General features: G+C 38.2%; 1 protein-coding gene across 1 annotated transcript in view; it reads left to right on the top strand.

Annotated features, from left to right (window-relative positions):
- PIK3C2G (phosphatidylinositol-4-phosphate 3-kinase catalytic subunit type 2 gamma) overlaps positions 1 to 25,349 on the top strand; it is a 189,696-nt gene that overhangs the window by 72,269 nt on the left and 92,078 nt on the right. The window contains exons 16-17 of the mRNA XM_030960249.1: positions 8,497 to 8,590; positions 9,681 to 9,775. Coding sequence (XP_030816109.1) covers positions 8,497 to 8,590; positions 9,681 to 9,775 — 189 coding nt within the window. The remainder of the gene's footprint in view (positions 1 to 8,496; positions 8,591 to 9,680; positions 9,776 to 25,349) is intronic.

The raw sequence follows: 25,349 nt of genomic DNA, 5'->3' as shown, positions 1-25,349 counted from the left end.
TTGTGTTACCATCACTATCAAACCATGGGTAAGGAAAGTGAATTAGAGCTGATCTTTGTCTACAAGTGTTTCTGGCAGGAGCAACTGCACTAAATCAGCCCAAAAGTCAGTGTAATGTATCTTCTCTGCAGTGGACAACAGCTACCTAGGGAATACAGTGAAAATGGGCCAAATATAGTGCCACTGCTACCCTCCCAGCTTTCAGTGTTCTGCAGCTCAGAGACTTCCTCAGACAGATTTTGTTGTTGTTGTTGTTGTTGCAAGTGCCCTCTCGCATTTTTCTTTGATGATTTTTTCCAAAGTAAGATTGATTCTGAATAAATATTCGGCTTACAATCCTAAAGCAAGATCTGCAGCTCAGCTCTGTGCTGTATTATTTCTGTGCACCATGATTTATCAATACCATAAAAGAGAACAAGAGTTTCCAGTCACTCCAGATGCTGGATGCTTTCTTTGGTGGAACTTCAGTTTGCAGTGTCTTTAGGAGAACCTGAATCTGTGCTGCAGGCATGTGCTCACTCTTTAGAAAGGGTTCTCAAAATCACTGTACTTCTGTAAGCCTTGGCTTGGGAACTCTAAATTATCCTTCTTAGAGCAAAAAAAGCAGCATCTGTCCTGCTGATTAAACCTGTTGGTGAGGACAGAGAAATGAAAACCATTGGAGATGCTTCCTCACAGCCTGGCTTAGAAGGCAGCATCACAGAGCTTAGGGAGAGGTATCAGAGTCCATCAGATCAAGCCCCCTTATCAGGAATCTGAACTGGAAAGCTCTTTGCAACTTTCTGAAATTTCGAAGTTGTTTTATTCACCTCACAGTTAAACATACCCTTTAATTTTCTTGTTCTTGTTTCTTGTTCTTTGAGTGTGTCTCTCTTGCTCGTGCTCTTCCCCTTTGCAGGCAACCCTCAAGGCAGGCAAATGATAACATGCTCATTTATGCAGTGGAAAGGAAGAACTTTCATAAATGGAAAACACAATCATGGTACATTTCACAGATAAATTCAGCTGCAACCTTGAATCCAGTACTCGGAGCAAGTGCATTGTTTCTTACAGCCCTAGAAGCCAATGCTTAGAAAAAGGAATTAAAAAAACCATTAATGCTTCTTTAATCAATAAAGACGCAATGGAGAGGATGGGAGGGGGAAGTGGAGAAAAAAGATTTTACACTCTTACCTCTAATTTCAGGGAAGGATGGTTATAAGCTGCTGCCTGAAATATAAAATTAACCCTGAGGCTGAAGTTACAGAGAGGGTCCCTCCTACTCAGAGCAGCTTCTTGGTGCCCTGTGCATTTTGCTGTTGATTTCATTTATTGAGTTGGGTAAAAAGCCAAGCTTTAGTGAGTTAGAGCTTTCTACAGCTGTGTCCAGGGAAATAAGACCAGTGCACTCCTTTACTCAGAGAACTTCCTTGATGACAGAAAGAAGCCAAGGGCAGGGTTAGCAATGCCGTCATTTATGATGTGCTGTTAGCAGGCCAATGTTTTGTGTGTGTTTAGAACAACCATAGTTGGGGATTTTTATTCACATTATCTTGCTATTCAAATTACTGGAAAGTCCAAGTACATTCATTGATCAAACCAGCAAATGTCTATTTCAGCTTTTTTTTTTTTTTTTCCTGGCCCATTTGGAATACATTTGCAGCCCTGTGAGGTGTCATGGCTGGGAATGAGGAAATTGAGCTAGAATCTGGAAACAGCTATGGAATGTAAGGTTTTTTTCCAGTATAGTGCATGGCTGCAACCATTTTGCAGAGAGAACTTTTTGAAGTAGCATGTGGATGTGAAGATGCAACCTCCCTGTTAGGCTTAAAAATTTTCCTGGAAACTTCTTGTTGAATTCTAATTCTGTCAGGGCAACTGCACAGGAAAGGACATTCCTTTAAAACCACGTGGCAAATCAGTGCCAGACACAGTTTTGGTTTTAGTATCCCTCAGCCTGTGACTGTCACAGTATTATTCTTGATTTATGTAGCAGAATGCTGTGGCATTTCAGAGGTTCAGATGTCTAACCAATAATTAAAATAAAATGTGATACCTTGAAGAACAAATTTTGTTCTTATAGCTTTGAAAGCCAAACAGATTTAGAATTTTTGAATCAGATTGTCATTGTTTCAATAAAAGGAGAATTTAAAATGTTCCCTTGGAGCTCACAATGGAGTATTTATAAATACAGCAGAGTGTTTATAAACCAGATAGCAGTAAAGCATACCTTGCCTGTTTGCATCTTGTTCTTTGGCTGTAGTTATGCATCAACATGGAGAGCAAACACAGGCTTAGGCAAAGAAATAAGATAAGAACAAAGCAACACTCCACAATTAGTTTGATACTTTGATGTACAGAACATGTTACTGATCAAGCTTTAAAACTGCTTATTCTTAATATACATGAAATTTAGTGATAACTTAGATGGTGATGCAAGCTTCTTTTTAAGCAGTGGCACGTGATGAATTCTTTATTTTTTTTTAACTGCTTTTAAACGTTTTTAGCTTTCTTGGCAATAAATGAAGGTTCTGTAGTAGGACAAATATACAACTATGTAGAATATTGCATGTTTTCTGTGCATAAATGTGCACTCTAGTCAGGAAGCTTAATATAAATAATCGTGTTTTCCATGGTTTAATCTTCAGTTTTAATGTAACAGAGAAGTCTGTCTCTAGGGTGGGAAGAGGCTTCTAGATCATACAGGTTTCAAATGGAAACTTTTTTTCTTGATTTCTTCCTACTCTTGTCCTAGGATATGGTTCACCATATGGTCGCCATGACATCTTAAACTTATTCTTAGTTGTTTCACTCAGAATTTCTTGTAGAAAATCTCTGTGAGCATCACTGAAAGTATATTTTTTGTGAGTAAATTCACAGATCTATCTGCCAATCAATCAGCCAAAGAAAAATGAGTGAATATGACCATGACCTTTGCAATGAGTGGGGTTGGGTAATAGTTCATGTGACCTCTCACAATGAAGAGTGAATTTCCTCTTTTTTTTTTAAGAAAAAGAAAATAAAATGCAGTGTCCTTTTTATTGATGTTATTTGTTATCCTTCTGTACTTTCCTTTAGTCCTTACTTTTTCTAACCTTCATGCACTCACATGGTGTTTTCTTTAGAAGTCCTCAAAAGAATGAAAATACCACAAACAGAAAATCCTGCTTACCTCATCTCTAAGCTAAAACTACACATCTTAATCATTATTCTAGTAATTTCTTCTCTCTTCCTGTCTAATTGTTTTTAAAATTCTTAAACTGCCTCACAAAACTTCCCTGTCTATTATTGGCATGATAGCCTTTACTGCTCCAAGGTTTTTTGTTTTTCTGTTGTTATCCTCATTCCAACAGGTTTGCTAGTTCAGCTTCCCTTGTTTCTGCCCTTGTTTCATGGACTGAAGTTTTTCTTTTTTGAAAATGCAACAGAACTTAAAATGTGAAGGGAAATGCACAGATAAGTGGCATGATACAAGCTTCTACCTTAGAAAAGGCCTCTGAAAGGCTACATTGTTCTCTTCAGAGATCATCATGTGCCAGAAAATGTAGAGAACTGAGCAGTTTCACTTACCTGACAAATGTATTCCAGCACAGGGCTATGTGAGGCAGCACAATAAAATTAGATTAGTAAAACTGTTAAAAATGAAATGCACATCTATTTCTCATTTACAGTCTGCTCACCACTGGCAGATGCTAAAATCTCAAGAGAATTTCACAGATCCACAGGACAGCTCAGCAGTACTTAGTTTTCTGTTTGAATCTGATTTAGCTGAAAGGTACAGCTAGACAAATAGCCCCTGACTGGCTATCTGTATGAAAAGAATCAAAGACTGGAAGTTTTCCTTACTTCTAAAGCAAATTGTAATCTATGTTCACCCAGCTCAAAATTCAACTGTCACAAAAACATCTTAAAGTCTCAAGGGAGATCTAATAATCTACTAAGAAGTTAAAAAACAAGTGGCTGTCAATCACTGGCATCATGCAGAGAACAAAACTGCAAAAAGGGTGTTGAGTTTAAGCAGATGAGTGCTTAATGAGAGGAAAACAGTTTGATAATTTCTGAAGAATCCAAATTGTGAGACAGGCTGTGAAGAGGACATTTGAAGTCCTGCACAGTGTGACCTGCAGCTGAGGACTAAACTCAACATCTGTAGTTTACATATTGTTTATTTTTTTGGTAGAGCCTGTGACGTTTCTGATGTGTGTAAACCTGAAACAAATATGTAAGAAGCCATGATCTCTGTTGCGGAGTAATCATTGCTTTAAGAGAGAGCAATTAAATTGGCCAAAAGAAGAAAACTGCAAGATACTACAATGCAGCCAAATGGGGAACACTTGGGTTCTAGTCACAGAGAGCAGAACCAAAACACTGTGGTTCTGTTCCGTGAAGTATTTATTGACCAGTAAGTTGCTTGTTGATGGAAAAAAACCAAAACAATCAACTATAAGTGAGTGGAAACCTAAACCTGGATGGCAGTTACCATTTTGAAACTATACAATAAAATAATCTTACAAGCACTGTTAAAAATTTCATTTTAATCTGGGTTTTTTAGCTAAATTCCCAGATACTTTGGTGACAACCATAAAGCACTTAGGAAGAGGAGTCCTTGAAGGTCCTGCCTCTCTGAAACCACAGGCGGAGGCCACATGTGAGGAATTCTGTCACTTCAAATCCTTCCAAAAATTGATCTAATGTAGACAGACTGTGCTACAGATGAGCTCCTATTTCTGAGGAATGTCCCCTTAAAGACTGGAATATTGAATTTGTTGTGATAGAGTTGTCTCACTTGTCTGCTTTCAAAATTTTCAGCATGTGTAAATAAATAATTACATGTTCATTGCAGCAAGCCCTGGAAATCAGCTCTCCTCTAATATCCAAAATATAAAGCTCTTTTTCTTAGCCCTGACGTGATTTCTCTTGCATTGACTTAGAGTCAAAAAACCAATTAATTTTGTCCTCTAATCAAGACTAATTTATGGATTACTAAAATCAGATTTGATGCAACTCAAACATTTGCAAGATTATTCACTGGAAAAAAACCCTTCCAGCCCTAATGAAGTACCAGACTACAAGATGGCACAGTTTCCAGGCATGTGAAAGGATTTTTTTACTCAGATTTGCTTCTAAACCATCCCCTTTTATTGGCTTCTAGCAAATAAACTGGTGTATGCAAGCGTGCATAGCATAGCACCATGTAATACTAGTGGAGTTCATTACAGTTTCCTTTAACTCCAGTGTTTCTGAGGCTGTTAAATGTTTGCTCAAATACAAATGTAAGGGGAAAACAAATAGAATAAAATATTGTGCCTCTGTACAATATTTAAATACAAATTCAATATTGCACTTGTACCTGTAGCCCTGAACAACACTGAAATTCCAAAAAAGCAATGGGTATTGCATCTAGGGATCAGCAAATTGTCAGGTAGTTAAAAAATAGGCTAATTGTCTGTTCTGTTCAAAAGACTGAGCTGAGCCTCAGGCTGACCTCAAGATTTACAAGCTGAAGGAAACAGTTTAGTCACCAAAACCAACAAATTACCAAAATCTCATTGAAGAAGAATGACAAGAGCCATGTTTCCTGAAGCAAAGCTCCCTGCAGGTATTTCACCACAGTGCCTGTCATGTCCTAATCACATCTCCTGGCACTGCTTCTGGTGACTGCCGTGGTTTTGACTTACACCAAATCAATCCTAAGTAAATGAAATGTTAGCTGCTGAATTTTCTGGAAAGTTTGGGATTTAAATAATTTTCTTGTTTTTTGTCTAGCTGGAAAAAAATAGGAATTTCTGTCCTCATAGCATTGCATGAGTTGAGATCTTGGCTGCTGGTAAGGACAAGCTGTAACTAAGTAAAAAACATTTTTCTGCCTGGCCTTGTGCCTGTTTAGAGTGTATTTCACTGTTCAGTAGCCTGTTGAACTAGGCAAGAAGGGGAAGGGAAAGACTCATTTCCATATTATCTGCACATGCTTGGCACACAAGCCTTTGGAGCAATTGCATAAGTAGAAAATAAGATGATATGGAAGGGATTATTTTGTTTAATATATAGGCCTCCTTCAAATATGTTTTGTTCTAAATAGCTATGTGAATATTAAAGTAACAACTTCTCATTCCTAATAGGTTGTCTAGAATAAATAAGTTATAAAAATAAGCCTTGCAAAGATCTAATTTGGGCTTAGGATGATAATTTATTTATGATGCATTCCTCCTCTCCCCATCAAGGCCCTCTTGGCATTATACAAAGAATTATAAACCATATTAGAAACATCATTAAATATGTGCCATAACAGACAAACAAAATAGTAAAACGAGACCTGAATCACATTTCTAAAGGGTATTGGAAAGTGTTACAGGCTGAAATGGTTGTGTAAATGGTTGAAAGAAGTTTTGCATCACAGAAAAAATCCTCCTAGGAAAAAAAGACCTGAATCACATTGCTAAAGGGTATTGGAAAGTGTTACAGGCTGAAATGGTTGTGTAAATGGTTGAAAAGTGTAAGTGGTTGAAAACCATTTTTTTCAAGTCCAACTTTCCACCTGTTGTTTTTTTTTTCCTAATCAAAATATCCCCATTTTTATTAGATGGCCTCTAGTTAATTCTCTGATCAGAGTGTACATACTGTTCTGCTTCAGCTGATTTTATTGAACTTAGAAGCTCAAGATTCAAGCAGCAGGTGCCATTATACTGCTGAGCACCAAGCTTTACAATTTCTTCTCTTTTTATCTTGATAGCAGCAAGCAGTCATTGCTGCGAATATGGTACTGCCTCCTCTGTTTTACTTCAGGTTTTATTTCTATATTATTGGCAAAAGGTGCTGGGTGGGAAGGTGAGCAGAGAGCAGCCTGGTTTTGTGCTGAGCTCTTGAAGCAGTGACACTGTTGGCCTGTGACATCTCCTGCTGTGCATGAAGGGTCTGATTTCAAAGGACTTTCCTCAGGGTGAATTGACAGGATAACCCTTGTCCTTTAGTCATCATTTTTTCTTTTTTTGTGTGCCTAGACTGCCAAATCAGAGATCTCTCCCAAGAGCCTAATGGCCATATCAGTTCATAGGGTGGGGATTTGCTGCTTTTTGTGGGGCAGGTGCTCACCCTCGGGGAACTGGATCAAAGCCCACCAGCTCTTCTGAGCAATGTCCAGTTCACTGTGGTGCTGTTTGAAGACATTTCTGTCCCTTAGGCAGAGTTGACCCTTCTTGCACCCCTGGTAACTGAAAGGTCTTCAGGAACATTTCCAGTTTGCTGCAGGAGAAGACAGAAAATATTCTTTGGGTGGCAATGGCCATCGGGCAGGCACTGGTACACAAAAAAGGGTGACACCATGTAGCAGACACGCATAGAAGAGCACATCTGTTCCTTTCCGTGTTAAAGTAGAACCACAGCAAATCAGGCAAATTTGAGCCAATCTAGGCAAATGCTGTGGATGTGAAATTCCCTGTGTACAAAATCCTAGAATCACTGAGGTTGGAGAAGACCTCGGAGATCACCGAGCCCAAACTTTAACGATTAATGTCAATTGGAAAACGTGAAAAGGTAGAAATTACTTTTATATGTTCAAAATAAGTCCTTAAAAGATTATCTTTTGGCTTTCAAATATTAAAAGAGACACTGTATACTTTCTATCCCTTTCTCTTAGAAGAGAGAAAATGTTCTGTTAAGAGTCAGTTTCAATCAATCGGGTTACATCAAAATTTCATTCGGTTCCAAAGGAAAATGTTTTTACCATCTATATTATCCAGCCTTCTTTTTCTGCATTATCACTGCTGCCACACTGTGTTTTCCTTTTTTATCAATTTTATGATGAGAGCTCCATCACAAAATCTATACCAGGCTACAGCCACCCTGGTTTCAACCAGAATTAGTTGAGAATGTGACTTGTGCTGAGCTCTCAAACATTTTCTCATCAGAAATGTCTGTCTCACTGACTTGGAGCCTGTCTCAGGAAGGTGTTAATTTTTTACCAAATTTCACATAATAAAATCCTACAAATACCCAGCCTGTGTTTTCAACTTCAAAATTGCTTTTGTTTAAAAAGTATTTTTGATTGTGTTATGACAGAAAACAGAAGAGCTGATTTGGGAATAAATTATCTGAAATGAATCCTTTTTGTATAGGAAATGTAAAGCTTTTGTATTGTTGCTCAGAACAAATGAAGTCTTCAAGTGACTGTTGAAAGTTCACACGGCTCAGAAATTTCCTATTTCAGGTAAGAAAGAGCAGCAAGAGATCTGTAATTTGCTTTATATTTTGGGAAATTACAATACGTGCTATTTCAAATTCAAAAAGTTATTTGAAGTTCAGTTTTTTGGGGTTTTTTTCCCCTGTGTGACACTGTAACAGTCAATCCAATTAAGTCATCTGTGGTGTGTTTCTTGTTACAATAAACCAAATTTAATGATTTTCTTTTCCTGTTCCATTTTGAGAGAAAATCAGTTTTTCTAACATTTTATATCAGTGAGAGCTCAGGAGAGTTGCAGTGGTCTGGTAGCTCTTAATGATGCCTATTTGTTTTTTCTCTAGTTTTCCAGATCAAGATATTCGCAGGGCAGCAGTCCAACAAATAGAAAATGTGTCAAATGATGAATTGTTAGAATACCTCCCACAGCTGGTTCAGGTAAGGAGGAAATTGATAGCCAAGGAAGCCGTCAGTCCAGATCAATAACTTCATTAAATATTTTTGATGCTTTCAGGTTGGTTAAGACATTGTAAGAGGAACAAATAAGTCTTGTCAATGCCACTGATGCAATGAGTGGGTTAAAAGCAGGGCTGAGGGAGAGACTGTTTCCAGCAAAGGAGCATGGAATTGTTTTGGCATTCTGATTGGGCTTTTATAGATAGCAAATGAAGGTATTTCCGAGTAAGAAAGGAAAGTAAAAAGTGCATCTGAAAAAGAGAAATTCTGCTCAGGTGACAGTTATTCATTGTAGTCAAGTAAGGAAATGCTGTTGCTACAAAATTTTTAATATCTGAGTTTTTAATCGCTGGGATTTTAATACCGCATATACTGAGCAAACCACTGTCAACACAGAGTGAAGTGGACATTTGGTGTGCAGTTGTCTCTTTAGAGATGTACATTGCATTTCACTGAAAATTAATTTTTTACAAGTTATGGCATCACTGCTTCCAAAACACTTGGTGATTGAATAGGTCGTGTGCTGGGGCTGAGCGGGAACTTTTGGAGGCTTTATCCCCTCACTTGGTAACACTCTGCGTATGGATGACCCTCTATCCACACTGCAGAGTTTCTCAGGGGTTCTTTCTGTGTTTTTGATATCCGCCTATCTAGATAGATATCTCTCTGTGCATTTATGAATATATTCATGCAGTCCACTCCTGTGAGGCAGCAGAACCTTCACAGCTTTACAGCATTCACAAACTGCTGTGACCTTTCACCTTCCTCAGCTTCTGTTCTAAAATAAGTTTATTTTCCAAGCCAGATAATCAGAGAAAAAATTAAATATAGCAGTGATAGTTTTAAGTGCATATTTATATGGATATTAACACAGAATCAGGGTGGTGTCTGTCTTGTCTTAGAGCTGGTGGTAGATCCTTGGGAACTGAAGTTTCTCTGCTCATTGCATTGCCAGAGCAAACTCTCCATTGATTGCTTTGTTCAAACTAAGCACTGAGTGCTTTCTGTTATAAAGGAAAGACACCAAAGCCAGCAAAAAAATGCATTTTTATTATAATTTTTTTCTATTAAGGTGCTCAAGTTTGAGTGGAGTCTTGAAAGCCCTCTGGTGAAACTCCTGCTGAGTCGTTCTCTTCAGAGCATCCAAGTAGCCCATCAGCTTTACTGGTAGGACCATTTGCCATTACAGTCATTTTCTGTCACAGTGAAATTTATCCATGATTCCATTGGTGATAAGCCCTCTTTTGGTTTAAAATCAACAGAAAAACTAAGTTTCGCTACTTCCCTTTCAGCACTGGGTATGGCAAACTTGTATAAAAGACTCACATATCTCTGCCTTCATCCTGGCCCTGGGCAGGAGGAAGAGGGGGAAGTTCTGCCATTTGGTTTTTCAGCATTTTCTTTGTTTGAGCCAAAAGTGGCCTTCCCCAAAATTTACAGTTGGTTCACTTTCAAAGGAGGCTAGCTGCTTTTGTGATATCCCTGACCTTCCTGAAGTTGTCAGAGTTGTCATGTGTGTCAAAATGTATGTCTTACCCATTTTTATATCAGTCTGACTTGCAAAGGTAGAATTTCCAACAGTTCCTTTCCATGATTGTGGAGATGTACCAGGCCTGGCAGAAATTGCCATTCACCACCTACCTCCAACATAAGGGGTCCTCTTATTGTTATTATTGAATTACTCTGTTTGCTGTGCTGTTACCTCAAGGCTCTCTGAGAAAGAATGTGGCTTTTTGATGGTTCAGCATCTGCCCTGTGATCTGAAAATCAAACTCTTATGTGTTTTCTTTTTTTTTTTTCCCATAATTAGTAATGATGGATGAACTGAGCTTTCATTTACAGTTCAACTGGTTCAGATCCCTTAAACCAAAGCTTTCCTCCCTCCAAAGGAAAGAAAACAATTTGAAATGCATTAATTTTGGTTGATGAAGTGTGGGGTTGGGAAGAGCATAAATAATACTTTCATACCTGCACGGTCTCTGGAAGTGTTAGTGGGAATAAAACAGAATTATTAATGTGTTTGTTTTACTGAAATAGGTAGGATAATGTGCTTAATGAGCATATCTTTCAAATAAAGAGAAACCACATTTAGCCAGCCATTTTTCGACAGTGCCTGAAATATGCCTGAGACAATTTCTACTAATATCAAACTTAGTCATACTGAATACAAAATATCCAGTCTGGAGGTTTAAACATGCCCTCAGAGCTGGTAGTTTTCTTGTAAAATTAGAAATTATATCCAGAGTTCAGTGGACAGGGGAACATCATTAGTTTGACTGTGTTTTCTTTAACTTCTCTCTTCTTCTCAGAAGAAAAATGACTGCAGTCTTCTTCCTCTTTACTTCCCAGTGCAAATCCCTATTTTTCCCCAAATTTTGCCCAAACTGTCTGATGTTATAACCTTGGGTAATACAGAGCAGTTATTCCATCCTGAATATATATGTTTATCTGGCACAGTGCAATGTAAAGTGGTGAAATAAATTTATTTTATACACAGCTTTATAGCGTAACTACATCCATATCAGGTAGGTTATTTCTCACTGTATTTTCTGCCTTTCAGCTGGTAGTAGCCCTGTTCATGCTGGGGTACCTCTTTTATTTAGGTGTTTAGTTCATATGTTTCAAGCTAAACTGAGAACAGAAATGTGGCAGACATCTCTTAAAAATTGCTGCTTGTATTCACCATCTACACTTTAGGGGTTTTTTGGTTATTCTGCCCCACCCTGTTCTTCAGTTGTAAACTGTTTTCTACCTAATATTACCTAATTTATGTAATTACTCATGTTCCTGCTCCTGTATTTTAAAAGAGTTTCCCAACCCATAAATTCTACTTAGAAAGTTTACCAGTAATTTTGTGGCTTTTATTAATAAAGTCTTAAATAATTGATAAAGTATTTTCTTCACAAATTGGATTTCAGTCATTATAAAAGTAAGGGAAAGCAGAGGTTTTCTTCCACTTATTTCTAAAGAGACTTTTAAAAGAAGTTCAGTGATTTAATAATGTGGGGAGAACATGTGTGCATGTACACTCAGATAACTTCTGTTAAGAAATGTGATTAGGTTATATTTTATTCTCAAGTGTCACGTTCTGTTTCATTACCAAATTAGCTATCAAGAAACAAGGATTGGTAAAAAAACTCCCTATAATAACAAGTTTTTTGTTTATTTTAATTATAATGATTGACATTACAATACAAATACTGTTAAATAATATAACAATGTGCACACTGTACCTGCCCAAAATAAAACTTGGAAAAGAAGGCTAATGCAATATAGAAAACTGCTGAAGTTGATTTCAGAGCCACAGGGGAAAATTCAGCTGATGTGAGCTTCCATGTTTTACAATACTATTTTAAATTTAGAAATTACTGGAAAAGGTGGCAACTGTGGACGCTATAACTTATTTTAATGACAAATACTATTTATAACAAGATGTCAATTATTTCAAATTGACTCAATTTCCATGTAGGTTAGAGATAAGCAGCTACCCAACAGTGGTGTACCATGTCATCATTTTTAAAATGTTAATGATAGTAAATTGTTAATTTATTTTCATCAAGCAGTGATAAGTTTGTATGAAGATTTTATTTTAAAATTATGGGGCAGTAACTGGCAAAGGTGCACAGAACAGAGAGAATTTTCATTCTTGGGACATACTGTTGTCCCAAGCTGTTGTCAGGACAGTTTCAGTCTGTTCTTTGCTTCCATCTGTTGCAGATTTATTCCATTAATTCTGCTATTGAGAAGGATCTTACACCCTGTTTGAATGTTTGGGTTTTCTCTTATCATTTGTGTCTTTTCCATTCTCTAAATTCTTGAGGAATCTGGGCCGTCTTGCCTCCATCAGTGTTATACCTCCCCCTGGTACTTCTGAATGCCTTCCCAAGGAGGCTAAAATTTGCCCATGCATAGTCTGCCAGCACAGGAGTAGTGTATCTCTTAAATCCCATTTTAGCTTTATTTCAGGACTTCCCAATGTCCATGAGACATGGAGAATTATCCCAATACCTTCCAGACTTTCTCTCTGATGCCAGTCCCACCAGAGCTCCTGGCAGGCAAGAAGGCTGGAGCAAGTTTCCCCATTCCCTGGAGCCAAGGTGTCAAGTTATTAAACTGGTTCTAGCAAAGCACAAAAACTTGCTTGAAGGGAAAGAAACCTGCTGAGCTCTTTTGGGCCCTTCTGCTCGCTGAAAGCCAGTGCTTTTCTCTTTACTACTCGATGTTTCACACACAGGTGGGTTTTTGTCAGCTTTTGTGCTGGAGCTTTAATCCACCTGGCTTCCTGCCAGTTGGTTTCCCTCTTGCTTGAGTGTTTTTGGCTTTTAGCTGCTGTCACAGGTGGCAGCTGCAGCGTGGAGCCAGAACAGCTGGCTGGGGCAGCAGGTGGCCAGGAGAATGTTTCACAGATGGTTGCCTTCCACAGGAAGATTGAATAACAGGGGGAAATGTCCTCCAGGATCTGTGGCAGCTGCTTGAAGGTGGTGCTAGGGAGCAGCACCATCGTCATGGAAGAGTGGAAGTGTTTGTAAATTCCAATAATCTGGTTTGCTTAGCTCAAGGAAAAGTCAGGTGAAAACCTTGCTGATGACAAAATGTTCTTTCGTAGCTTGCCCTCTAAGTCACTTTGGAGAACTTTGCCACTTTTTGGCATTTCTGAACTGCAGGTTGACTGACAAGAGAAAAGGGAGTAGTCTTCTATCTTTTCCAAGTCCACATCTTGTAGAAAAGTAAGAATGTGAGATTAAAAAGGAACTTGGTGGAATTCAGCACACTGGAAACAATGTGAATCAGACTATTGATTTTATGGCTAGAACATACTTTTTTCTATATATACAGGAAAAGAACTATAAGAAGCAAAAAGAACAGCAATGTATAAAAGTTTAAAAATACCCCAGTTACATTTTCTGCTCTTGGGAGGTTTGTACCTCAATACCTTCTTCTCCAAAATCATTACCACTGCTTCATTCAGAACTCCAGCACTGGAACAATTGCCTCATATTTTCTGAAAGGAAATATATTTTTAACTGTCAGAACTGGTCTATGTTAACCATAATTTACTTAAAGTGTTCAAAAGAAGGAATAAATCAAGCAGATACTCCTTTGTCCAACACTCTTAATTATCTGAACATTAAACAGATGACCATCCTCCAGATCTTTTTCTTCCTGCATTATCATATCCTTCTCTGACAGTCAGAAGTTATCGAGTGCTAATTATGAAATGAACTTCCCAACTAGCTGTTCAGAGCAGGCTGAAAACCCCAGCCCATTAAAATGACATGAATGTCAACACAAAAGATGCCTGTTCTTGTTTTTGCATTAATTTGGTCCTTTTTACTGAGCAGAATTTTAAAAAAAAACATGTAATCATATGTGTAACTTTGAACCTGTGTAGGAATAGCCAGTCCAAGGATATTTTTGATTCACCTTAGTGGTGATTGTAAATTTTGTTGGAATTCAAAGAACTTGATGTGATCTTTATGTTTTGGGCTGCAGAGAACATCAGCCGTAGATCACACCTTGGGATTCTAGTTCTGAAATCATAATTTTTTCTTGTTTATCTAACACCAATCATTTGGAGACCTTTTTCTTTTCTTTAGTTACTTAAAGGTCTAGTAAATAACACCATTAGAGCATTATTTGTGTGAGATAATGATTCAGCCAACTTCTGTGCTGAGTGCTTCATTATTAGCTGTGTGGGCCTTGGGTTATTGCCTTGTACAACAGACAGATAATTATTTTGTTTCCTAATTTACAGACTTTCCATTTTCTCAGACTCCAGTTTTAGAAAAAGATTATGTCAAAGGGAGTAAAGAGATTGTTGTGAAGAAGTAACAACTGTTGGGTTTGACCTTTAGTAGTTAGTGACTTAGTGAGAAAATGGTAGATATAAATCAACAAAATCATATCTTACATTTAATTAAACACATTTTAGATCTTAAGAAAAAAATTAGTACTTAGTAAAAGTATTTAGCATTTTAGGGTCACTTTTTGCTGTCTCTAAAGACAAAGGAGTGGACTGGCTTTGACCTCAGCTGGAATTGATGAAAGAAGGTGCCAGCTGGAGGACTGTGGGGCAAGACCCCATTTTAAACTTTCAAAATTCTATCAAAAAGGAAAATTAAAATAAAGTCCAAAGAATTTTAAAAAATCAAATTGAAAACACGACTAGGAAAGGTTAACAAAGAATCTAATTATGGCATTTTAACATTTACAGTATGAAGAGGGAGTTAGTTTTTCCACACTGTTGAAAATTGCAGCTTTTTGAAAAAAGAAATCTGTTTAAAAATTAATAAAGCACAAAGTTATGCCTTTTTGTAATTTAGTGAATATGAGAAAATCTGGTGAGTCACTGACAAAGGAGATAAATAACAGGGTTGTGTGTGTGTCTGTTTTTAATTATTTTAATGATTCTTAGTAGAGTGAATGTGTTCCTGAATGTCTAGAAATCGAGGAATGATGGGTGTTTTTCCAGATAAAAGGGAAGAGGTGAAGGACCCTGGTGATCATACATCAATGTGAGCATGGAGTGAAGCATCATTAATTTTATTGGTGCAGGCAAATATTCAGCAGCACTAAATAAGTTACTGAACACAGAGATAACTCTGTGTGTGTCCCACCTTTGGAACAAAGGAAATTCCATGCCAAAAGTCATATTCAAGGAGGATTAACGTTGTCAAGTGAAGCATAAAAAGTCTCTAAAGGCCAGTTATTAGTGCATGTTACTGTAATGAAAAAACACACCACTGTGTATGTGCACAAGTGAACCTATTTAGAGCTGCAAAGATAAACTGGAAAAGGGGACAGAGTTCTGAAAAGCTTTAATTCATTTTCGCTGCTTCATGATTTATAAGGTAGCACTAAGGAAGAAGTTTTTCAGTGCATTGGTTTTCCACACACAGCTTGTCTGATTTATTTTGCATTTGGCTCCTTTTGCAGTTAAAAATTCTGGAGCTGACAAATCTGGTTTTTCAGCTATGCCAGAAAGCTCCCCCCGAGTTTCAAGTCCTATCTGTGCTAGCCTCTCCAGTAATGGAGCTGAACATGAAGGATGGGTTTGCCTCTTGGATCTGCCCTGTAGGAAGGGTTGCACAGAGCCTTGTGGTGCTCTCATGTCTCGTGATGGGCTGCAGTGACTTCCCTGGGGGGGCACAGAGGGACTCGGAGCAGGGTTTAGTGCAGGTGTCACAGCTTTCATCTCTGCCTTTCTTCCTTATTTTCCCATTTAAAATGTTTTATTATTGCTTCTTTCAAAAAACGTAACAGGGAGCCAGAATCGTTGCTGATGGATACCTCATGTCATCTTTGCTTGTCCCAGAGGGATATCTGGGGATGTAAACCAGAGTAGTAATAAGTCAGGAAAAATTTTGAGAAAACATTGCTCTAGCTCTGTCACCTCACATGGGTAATTTTCAGTCATGAACTTGAAGGATATGGAATTACTTTGATTACTTTTTTTTATATTGTGAAAAACTACTAGAAAAAGATGCCTGCTCTAATCCTAGAAGTTGTTTCTTTATATGAAAATTTTCTTTAGGCCGATACAGAGTGGCCAACCTCAATGATCTGAGATGTCCAAATCATAAATAACAGTAGCTGCAATTTAGAGATGATGCAAATTTCCCAAATTCTAATGATTTTGGAGAGACAAATCCTCAGTTGCAAAGTGAACAGCATGGGGAGAATCTCCTGTGACTCTCAGCTGAGCAGCTGGTGCTGTGTTTCACTGGTGAAATGTTGCCTCTGCAGCCCAGGTGCTCCTGATTCTCAGTGCTCAGGTGAAATACTGGGAGAAGATGCCTCACCACAGATTTTTCAGATGTAGTATCTAAAAAAAAATTAATTTAGTTGTATTTCATGATTTCACTTTCAAGCTTAACGTTTTGGGAATATTTGGAAAAAAACAATTACATTTCTTTCTTCAGTTTGAAACTTTTGTTTTGCTAGAAATGGCAATTACTGTACTCAAAATGAGTCTGCAGATGTTTCAAAATTGCATCACATTATGTAAAGCATTTTATAAGTTTTACTCTGATATAGGTCTTTTATTCTTTCCAGCTTAGCAATTTTCATGTTTTAACTATAGCTGTTTGAACCAATTTTTGACAAAATTTGTCTTGAGCTACCTCAGAGCGTTGTTTTCAATCCATTTTTCTTGGAACACAAAATTTTTGCCTCTTGACTTGAATAAATGCAGTTCAGGCCCAGATTTCCTTAGACTGATATGTTTGCAGCACTCATTTATAGTTTGGCTGTTGGTCACAGCCTGGTCTGACAGGCTGGAGTTTTGTAAATCATTCCTGTTTCTGAACACTGGCAGTGAGAACTTCCAGGAAAAATATGAATAAACTGAGAGGCTTCAAGTGGCTACAGGACATCCAATGCAATGAGTTATTGGTAGGCTTAATGTTGCTGTCAGTTGTGTGTTTTCTGTGGTTAATATTTCTAGGTTTAGTCATCACTCTCCACCACCATGAAAACTGGGCCTTGGACCTTTGCCTAAATAACTGAAACATTAGAAGAAATAGAATCATGAATTAGACATTGTTGAATATGTTGCATCAGGGCACGATTTAGCAGAAAATGACTTCGTAATTTTTCCTCCGTATTGGGTAACTTTTCTTAGAAAAGAATTCCCTAATGCAAACCCAAATATAATTATTAACACATTTTAAAATTAATAAATAAATAAACTAGAATAAAAGGTAATATTTAAGGGAAGGAGATGGTAAGGATTGATAAAAGGTCCTGGCAGGATAACAGTGCAGAATTATTATAATTCAGTATTTTTAGGTGTTTGCAGATGATGACTATTTCAGGATTAAACTCATAAAGCCCTTGCTGTTTGAAAATATTTGTCTGAATGTTAATTGCTTTCAGAATGCTTACCCATACTCAATGGTATATTAGTCTCTAATCACAATAATGTCATTTGGATGGTGACCAAATTCAAAACCATTTGAGAGAACAGAAAGAGCTGTCAGATGGGTTGATTTTGGCTCTTTTGCTTGAACAACACTGCTGTGATGTTGTAATAACCTCCTTTTAAACAAAGAATTATTCAAGGGACCCTTGTCTCACATTGTCTCCTTCAGTGCTTTCTTAGCAAAGAGCCCACCTGGGTATGACTGATGATGTTGGACCCTTGAATTAAACAACACAAAGTGACCAGTAAATCTGAAAAGAATTCAGATTCCTTCCAAATCTAAAACCTGTAAAATTCTTCCCAATGGGTCATACAAGCCACAGGGATCTCTGTCAAAAGACAGCTGAATTATCCTTTAGCTTTTCTCTGGTGTTTGTCAAATACACAGGATGCTGTTTGGTAAAGTTCAGCACATTATTTTTTGTTTCAGAAAGAAAATCAGGCTACAAGAACTGAATTTTTCTCCAAAAGGCCTTTATTCCTGTGTAAAGGCATTCAGAGATAAGTTATCACAATATTGCATCAACGGTGGGTGGCTGACAGAATAATGCAAAGCAGCAAGGAATTTGTCACTGGTTTTTTTTTTTAATGTTCATCAAAAAATCAAAGCTTTTCAGAGAAACATGGAGCTTAGGTGGAAACATTCAGATGGCATGTCAAAAAGTCCTAATTTTTCTGCTTGTCAGTGCAGATGGCAAAGCAGAGACTCATGGCTGAGGTGTGCCAGTGAGTGCCATACTGAGCTCTTTTTTGAACAATTTACCTTCCCCTCTCCATTGCTATAAACCATCCCATCCATTCTAAGGCAAGTCCCTAGCATGCTTCCAGTTCAACTTAGAGAAGGGCAATGCACATTTTGAGACAATCCCTAGTGCAAAGTTTGTTATTTCAGGTACATCTCTGTCACTGTTAGGTTGGACATGATACACACAAATGTGATCAGGGTCTAAAAAGAAAAAGGTTTTTATTCTGTATGTTCTCTAGCTTATATACTCTTAACAAAGGGTGATCGTAAGTCATTAACTGCATCACAATAACTTATTATATTCATTGGTGCAAAGCAATTAGCCTCAATATAATTGGCAAAAGTTTTACAGAAATTTAATAAGACACGTATACACATCTACTTATGCATGTAGTCTAGTTTACGAAAATTTTCATTTATCTTTTCTAATCTGTTTCCATGCTGACGGCCTTGTCTTCTTCCTTACTATGGATACACTCAAAAATCATCAATTCTTATTTCTTCTATTAGTTCAGCTTTGCTTGCAGGCCAGCTCTCAAGCCCCTCCATACTTCCCCCTTTTTGTATTTGAGCAATAAACACAGCTGACAAGGATTTTTGCAGGGCCTGGTGCAAAAATCCAAGCAGACAAGGGAGGACACAGGGCAATAATTACAATTGCCAACAGAATTAACAATCCAGTCTTCAACGAGGCTTTAAGCCACCCCGTGATGCCCCAGCTCTTGAAAAAACCATTCAGCCATCCCCATCCATCATCCACTTGTAATTTCAAGTTTCTGTCTTTCAAGTTTCTCTTTCCCTCTCTTGGTGTTCATTTTGGTTGCCTTATTTCTTAGCTTGAAAACACACCAATCTTTTAGGCATACTAATTTTGGAAATACCATTTCAAAAATGGTATCTCACCTCTGCAGTGTGTTGCGTGGCTGCAGTTTACTGCTGGCTGTTACTTGAGGGAAAACCTTATGTTAAGGAAAAAAATTTAAAAAGAAGTTTTTTAAAAAAAAGTGTTATGAAGTGGAGCCTGTGGGTTTTAAGTGGCAGAAACTGCTGGCAGCATATATATGGGAAATTATTTGTTTGTAAATTTGATCAAAGCCTCAGTGCTGGAGTAGCTATTGTTTTTCATTTGTCTGTCTTTCAAGAGCTAGTATAAATTACCTCCACTGAAAATTTTAAATGGTGAATACAAATTTGTTCATATTCATTCCTTTTTTTTTTCTATTCAGGGTTTTTTCTGGTTCAGGATTGTTTTGGTTTTGTATTATGGAACTGATGTTTTAGGAGAAGCTGTTAGTAGTTTTTTTGGTGTTTGATAAAAAGAACTAATTGGTGATGATTTTGGGAGTTGGTGGTTTGTTGAACTATTAGAAAATTGTATAGATATATATATAGTGAAAAATACATGTTAAAGAAAAAAAATATTTTTTTTTAGTTAGTAAAGAGGTAACGGGCTGGGTCTTGGTAGGCAGTAGAAAAATAACATTCTGGCTGAGTGCTTGCTGGATCAAAAGTGGTTGCAAGCTGTGCAAGCACAGCACAGTGGAGCAGCTCTAGAGTGGTGAGAGTTCTGTTGATGTGGAAATAATACCTTTATCTTTTGGCAGTATAGAGGTAGTATAGGTATTACAATAATATAAAATAGTAATAAAAGTTAGTGTTTACTTGAATACAGAAGCACTGGCACATACACAGGTGGATGATCCTTTCAAACCAGCACCCTCTCTCTTTCACAAAATGAGATTTCCTTCCTTATCTAATAAGTGGTTTGTGGAGTTCAAACCCTTGGATGTAAAGGGTGAGTCTTAAATACTTCAGTGTAAACAGCAAAGCCACCTTCAACATATCTCTCGATAAAATCCTGTTTTATGCTTCTTACACTTGATTTTTCTAGCTTGTGTAGCAAGGCTTATATCCAAGTAGATTAAAAAAATGTATTTTTTTCCCCTTACATAAGTGCTCAGTTTTCATGTTCAGCCTCCCCCAGCAATTGTTCACAGTCTGTCATCCAGTGAAATTAAAATTACTGTTCCCCCAAGGCCTCCTTCCACTTCATTCCCAAGATTCATCCATATTGCCTTGGAAGTGGGTAGAGGATGTAATGTGCAAAGTAGCATGATTCTGGCAGTGGGAAGGCTTGAAGCTGGGAATTCCCTCCAGCTGCTCTGAAAACACCTCTGCCTATTCTGCTTCAAGATCCCAAATCTTCTCCCAGGAACAGAAGCCTGAGCAGTGTTCACTGGTTTAGGAAAGGAGGGAATTGCCACAATGTTCCCAGTGTTTGCAGCAAAGTGTGGCACTGATTGAAGCAACACAATATATGGTTTATATATAAAATTAAAATAAGCAGGCAAAGGAGCAAAGAGGGAATAAAGGTTAGCAAGAAAAATATTTTTATAGAAGGAAGGGTGCAGAAAAGCAAGAGGAAAGCAGACATAAGCACTACTGTAAATGGCATAGATTTGCTGTATTCTAATGATACATTTTACCAGCAGTTAACTTTAGATTCAGGTGAGTTCCCAAGAGAACTGGGAGATGTAGAATGAGTTCCATAATAAAGCATTATTCCCAACTATTACCTGGGAATATGGCTGGCTAGTCTACCCTTCCTGTAGAGTGTAGTTTTGATTCCTACATTGCTATATGTTCCCTTAAAGACCTTTGTGCCTGGAAATGTAATCTCTTTGTGCTTCTGTCTCAGTCTCTAAGTTACTGATTCTAGAAAACAGACAGACATCAAGTCTCCTTTTGGAAAAGCCCCTGGAGACTCCTGCTTGATTGCTTCCCACAAATCCTGCGGCTGACTGAGCTTTGTCTGACATAACTTCCCTGAGAACTTGAAGGGCTAGGAGCCAAAGAATGGTAAATAGTCAGCTGTTCCTTCAGAGTATGGAGCCCTCACATTTTGTGCACTGCAAACTCATAAGAGAATTTTGTCCAGGCAGTGCCATGGGCAAACCCCCAATCTCCTATTTTATACACAAGGGTGGTTCTGGCAGACGTGGTCTAGTCAGTATAAGGGGTAATGTGAATTCTTTGTTCCTACCCTAAAATTAATCTTATATCACAGGAATTTTGAAATATTTGCTGTTCCTGTGACAGCTGGGCCCTGGCTTGAAGTGCTTGCCAGAAATTGCCCTCCAGTTTCCGTGGTTGATGGGACAGAGCAGAGTGACACTTGGAACAGAAAAGTGACAGAACTTAGGAAAGCAGCTCCTGGCACACTCACTCATGTTCCTGTCCAAATGACAGGCCTGCCTGTCACTGGGTCATGTTTTTTGAAACTCCTCTTGTTCTGGAAACCCGTCATCATTATCATAGGGTCAAATTGCACCACTGCTCCCTCTACCATCCCAGGAGCTCTCCCACTCTTCAGAGGGCAAGCCCTCTGAGCAACCCATCCAACATCAGGACTAGCTCTGGTTAGAGCAGGGGCCAGACCAGTGGACATGCAGAGGTCCCTGCTGACATCAGTGACCCTTTTCTGTGCATTGCAAAGGAATCCTGGGACTGTCTTTGCTTCTTTACTCATCCCTTCAACCCTGGAGCCAGCAGGACACACCTTAGTGAGGGTGTTCTTACCTGTGGGAAATGGATTTACACAGAATGTATCTGTATGTGTAAACTTTGAGATAAGAAATGCTGACTTAGAGATGCCATGGAATAGGACAGACATTGTTGAGAGAGAAATGGGACTAGAAACAAGTTTCAAAGGATGGCCTTGCAAATAAGACTGGATACTTTGAAGAAACAGAACTATGAAAGATGCATTGTGGTAGGACCCATGAAGGGTAATTTTAGGTGATTGGCTTTAAGGCATTTACAGCATAGTGAGGCAAAAGTGGATAAACCAAGCTGCTCCTATAATGTATTGTAATTAAGAAATAGTTTCTGATTGTGATGGTGTGAATGATTACATCTGTATTGTCTCACCCTTCACATGAGACTGAAATAGAATAAAAGATTCTCAAATGCCTCTCAGTTGCCCCATCTCTGGGCTAGAAAAGGGCTTAATCCAACACTTACCTTTGGGAGTGTTGAGTGTTTTCCAAATAACCCGTTTTGTAGTAGGTGCCATCTCCTGGTGGAGGCTTTCACCAATAACTTTCTGTAGGGCTCCACACAGGTGGTGTTCAGCTGAGACAATGTCATGATGAAACCCACAGGACAGGGGTTTTTTCATTACAATAACAGCCATTGGCACAGAAGCAGGGATGTGCTCTTTCTTCTGTAGCATCTGAAGGAACCAAGCCTGAAGGCAAACTGAACAAATCCAAAATTATTTAAAAGTAAAAAAAAGCTAGAGGCGCTGAGTTCAACACTGCTTAAGTGGGAAGTTTTTTCTTTTGTTCTTTCATTTGTTTCATTTGAGAGTTCTATCATTTGTTTCAATCAGTCATTTTACAAATATATATTGGAAAATATGAAGAAAATGAATACCTTTAAGAGAAATTACCTGATTATTCCATTAACAGCCACATGCTTGCATATGAAGTTTCTGCAGGAAGGCAGAAAACATAACATTCAATGATATTATTTGAAAGACAGCTTTATAAAATGCCATAAGTTACAAGTGACAGCAAATGCTCTTTAGAATAAGAAACCAGTAGTTTTCAATTAGCGTTAGATGAGAAATTATGTTATGTCAGCTGATATTAAATCGGTATAAATGTCTGGATTAGTACAAAATTATCTGATGTCTGGAAAAAAAACTTAATTTACTGAATTGATATTAATCAGGCTCATTAGCTGTAGTGTGGCAGCTGCCATCTTGGCTAATGAAGAAAGGGCTGAACAGGGATTTCCACAGTCAAATTCATTGGCTTGGATTAACTGAAAGAACAGTCCCTCACCATGGATGTTGTAACAGATTATACATTTTTAACTCAAAGAAGGCCTTGGTTGTACTTCACCAAGTGAAGTGGGGCTCTGTCTGGGAAAAAAGGCTCTGCCATTTGCAATAATTATCCTGTGAGCACTGGGCATGGAGAAGGTCACACAGTAAAAAACATTTTGACATTTCTGTAGCATTTCCTTTATTGAGTGTGGTATTAGAAGTCAGTATTTATTCTTCTAAACCTGCTCCACAATGTCATTCATTGGGTGTGATGATTTCTATCAGGAGAAGCGCTTTAATTTAATTAAACTTGTCACTTTTGAGTGGCTCACACAGCCCTCAGATCACATTTGTGGATAGGGCAGTTTGTCAAAATGGCCACAGTGGCAAATATTCCTGACCTGTCAGTGCCTTGTTGTGTGTGTCACTCAGAGGGACATTGCTTGGTCATGGAAATGGAGCCTCATTCAAAGGATGCCCCATTTAAAATCTTTTTGCATCAATTCAAAGCTGCCATGTGCTGTCTTCAGCTGGTGCCAAGCTTTGTTATTAGGAGTTTTCAGACCAGCAATTTAAAGGTGATTTAAACAATAATTTGCCTGGCTCACCATGGTTGCCACTCCGTGTGTATGGCTGGTAGGAAAAACATGGCATTTACCCATATTAATTTTTGGCATGCAGTGATTTTTGGTCTGTCAGCAGAGTACCCATTTTGATGAAGTGTGGCTGATTGAGGGGCGTTCACAGAGCACAGATATGGCAGGAGAGGAGAGGAAAGATGGGAGCTCTGCATCTCAGTCCAGCTGCATCCTCACAAGGACTGGGCGCAAGGACAACACTCAGGGTGAGAAAGATGCCAAGAGCAGAGCCAGGGAGCTTCAGAGTCCCAGGAGCATCCTGTGTCAGCTGGCTGATCTATATTTATTCTGCCAATGCAGTGACTGCCCCTGGAGAGCTTGCTCCACTCTTTACCTGACTCAGGACATATGGAAATATGACATCTGCTTGCTGCAATAATACCTCCACAAATGTGATTGTGAATCTTGGAACCTGGACTTTTTATCACAACAACTGAATCTTAATTCTGTTTTCTTATGAGAAAAGAAAAATCTGCCTGGGGGCTGTTATTTTCTCCCATATGATTGAAAGATGCTGGTGAGATGGGTTCCCACATGGGAAGGAGGTGGCAATGTTATTAAAAATACCTATTTGCCATGGCATTTACCTCTGGCATAAGAGCAGCTTAGAAACAAACACAGCATTCTGTGGAGAGCCTGTGAGAAATAAATCTTGCCTCTTTTGACAAAGAAAACAGAAGCACAGAGAAATAGAATCATTTTGCCAAGGTTAGCTATCAAGTAAAATTCAGGATGGATTTTCATTCTATATCTGCCTTAAATTCTTCTGTCATGAAAATCTATGGATTTTAACCCCAAGGTTAAAATTCAGTTTGATCTGAAGAGGGTGATGTGAGATTTCTTTGGTAAAAGCTTAAGAAGCAACATCTTCTTGCTTAGGGGTTCATTAAAAGGGATTTTACTTTATTCTAAACTTTATTCAGATCTGGTCCCACAGCTGAACATGTCTCAGCAGAGCTGAGATGGACTTTTAAACCTAGATGAAACTCAATGTCGACTCCCAGCAATGAAAGCGCAACAAGGTGTCTGAAGTGAGATTAATTTCAGCAAGCCTCTGCAAAGCAAGCCAGCCCAATTTCATGTAAGTCTCTGCCTCATTTTCCTACTGTGCCTGCCCTCCAGCTCTTCTGTTTTCCATGGTAACTAGGCCAGCTGTCGACTAGGAAAATACCCTGGGGCCATCTAAAAAAGAAAGCTTTTCTCTTACTAATATCTTACAGCAAGCTTTCCTTGGTACATGAGCTTAACTTCAAATTCCCACTTCTCTATTTACAAAGCTAATATTTGAGGGCAATAAAGCAGTGAAATGGAAGGAAAATCAGAACCAGACCAGTATTTAAAAAGGAGAAATCTAAAGTTATTTCCATCTCTGCTCTGCTCTCCTACCTTTGCAAGAGGTACTATTGCTATGTATAACATGGAGCAAAAAATTAATAGAGGCCAAGAAAAGAGGAAGAAAAATAAAACCAGAGAGGAGGAAATAAAACTAGTCTAGAAAAGGTATGAAGATAAAATATTCTTCTTTACCATGTAAATGCTTGTTCTTCTTTCGTGTCACCATCTTTCATGGTCACCTCTCTTTTAATTAAAATTAAAACATG

Source organism: Camarhynchus parvulus, chromosome 1A (genome assembly GCF_901933205.1).
Source record: "Camarhynchus parvulus chromosome 1A, STF_HiC, whole genome shotgun sequence".
Lineage (NCBI taxonomy): Eukaryota > Metazoa > Chordata > Aves > Passeriformes > Thraupidae > Camarhynchus > Camarhynchus parvulus.
Note: the sequence above shows the minus strand (reverse complement) of the source record. Positions and strands in the feature narration are given on the sequence as shown.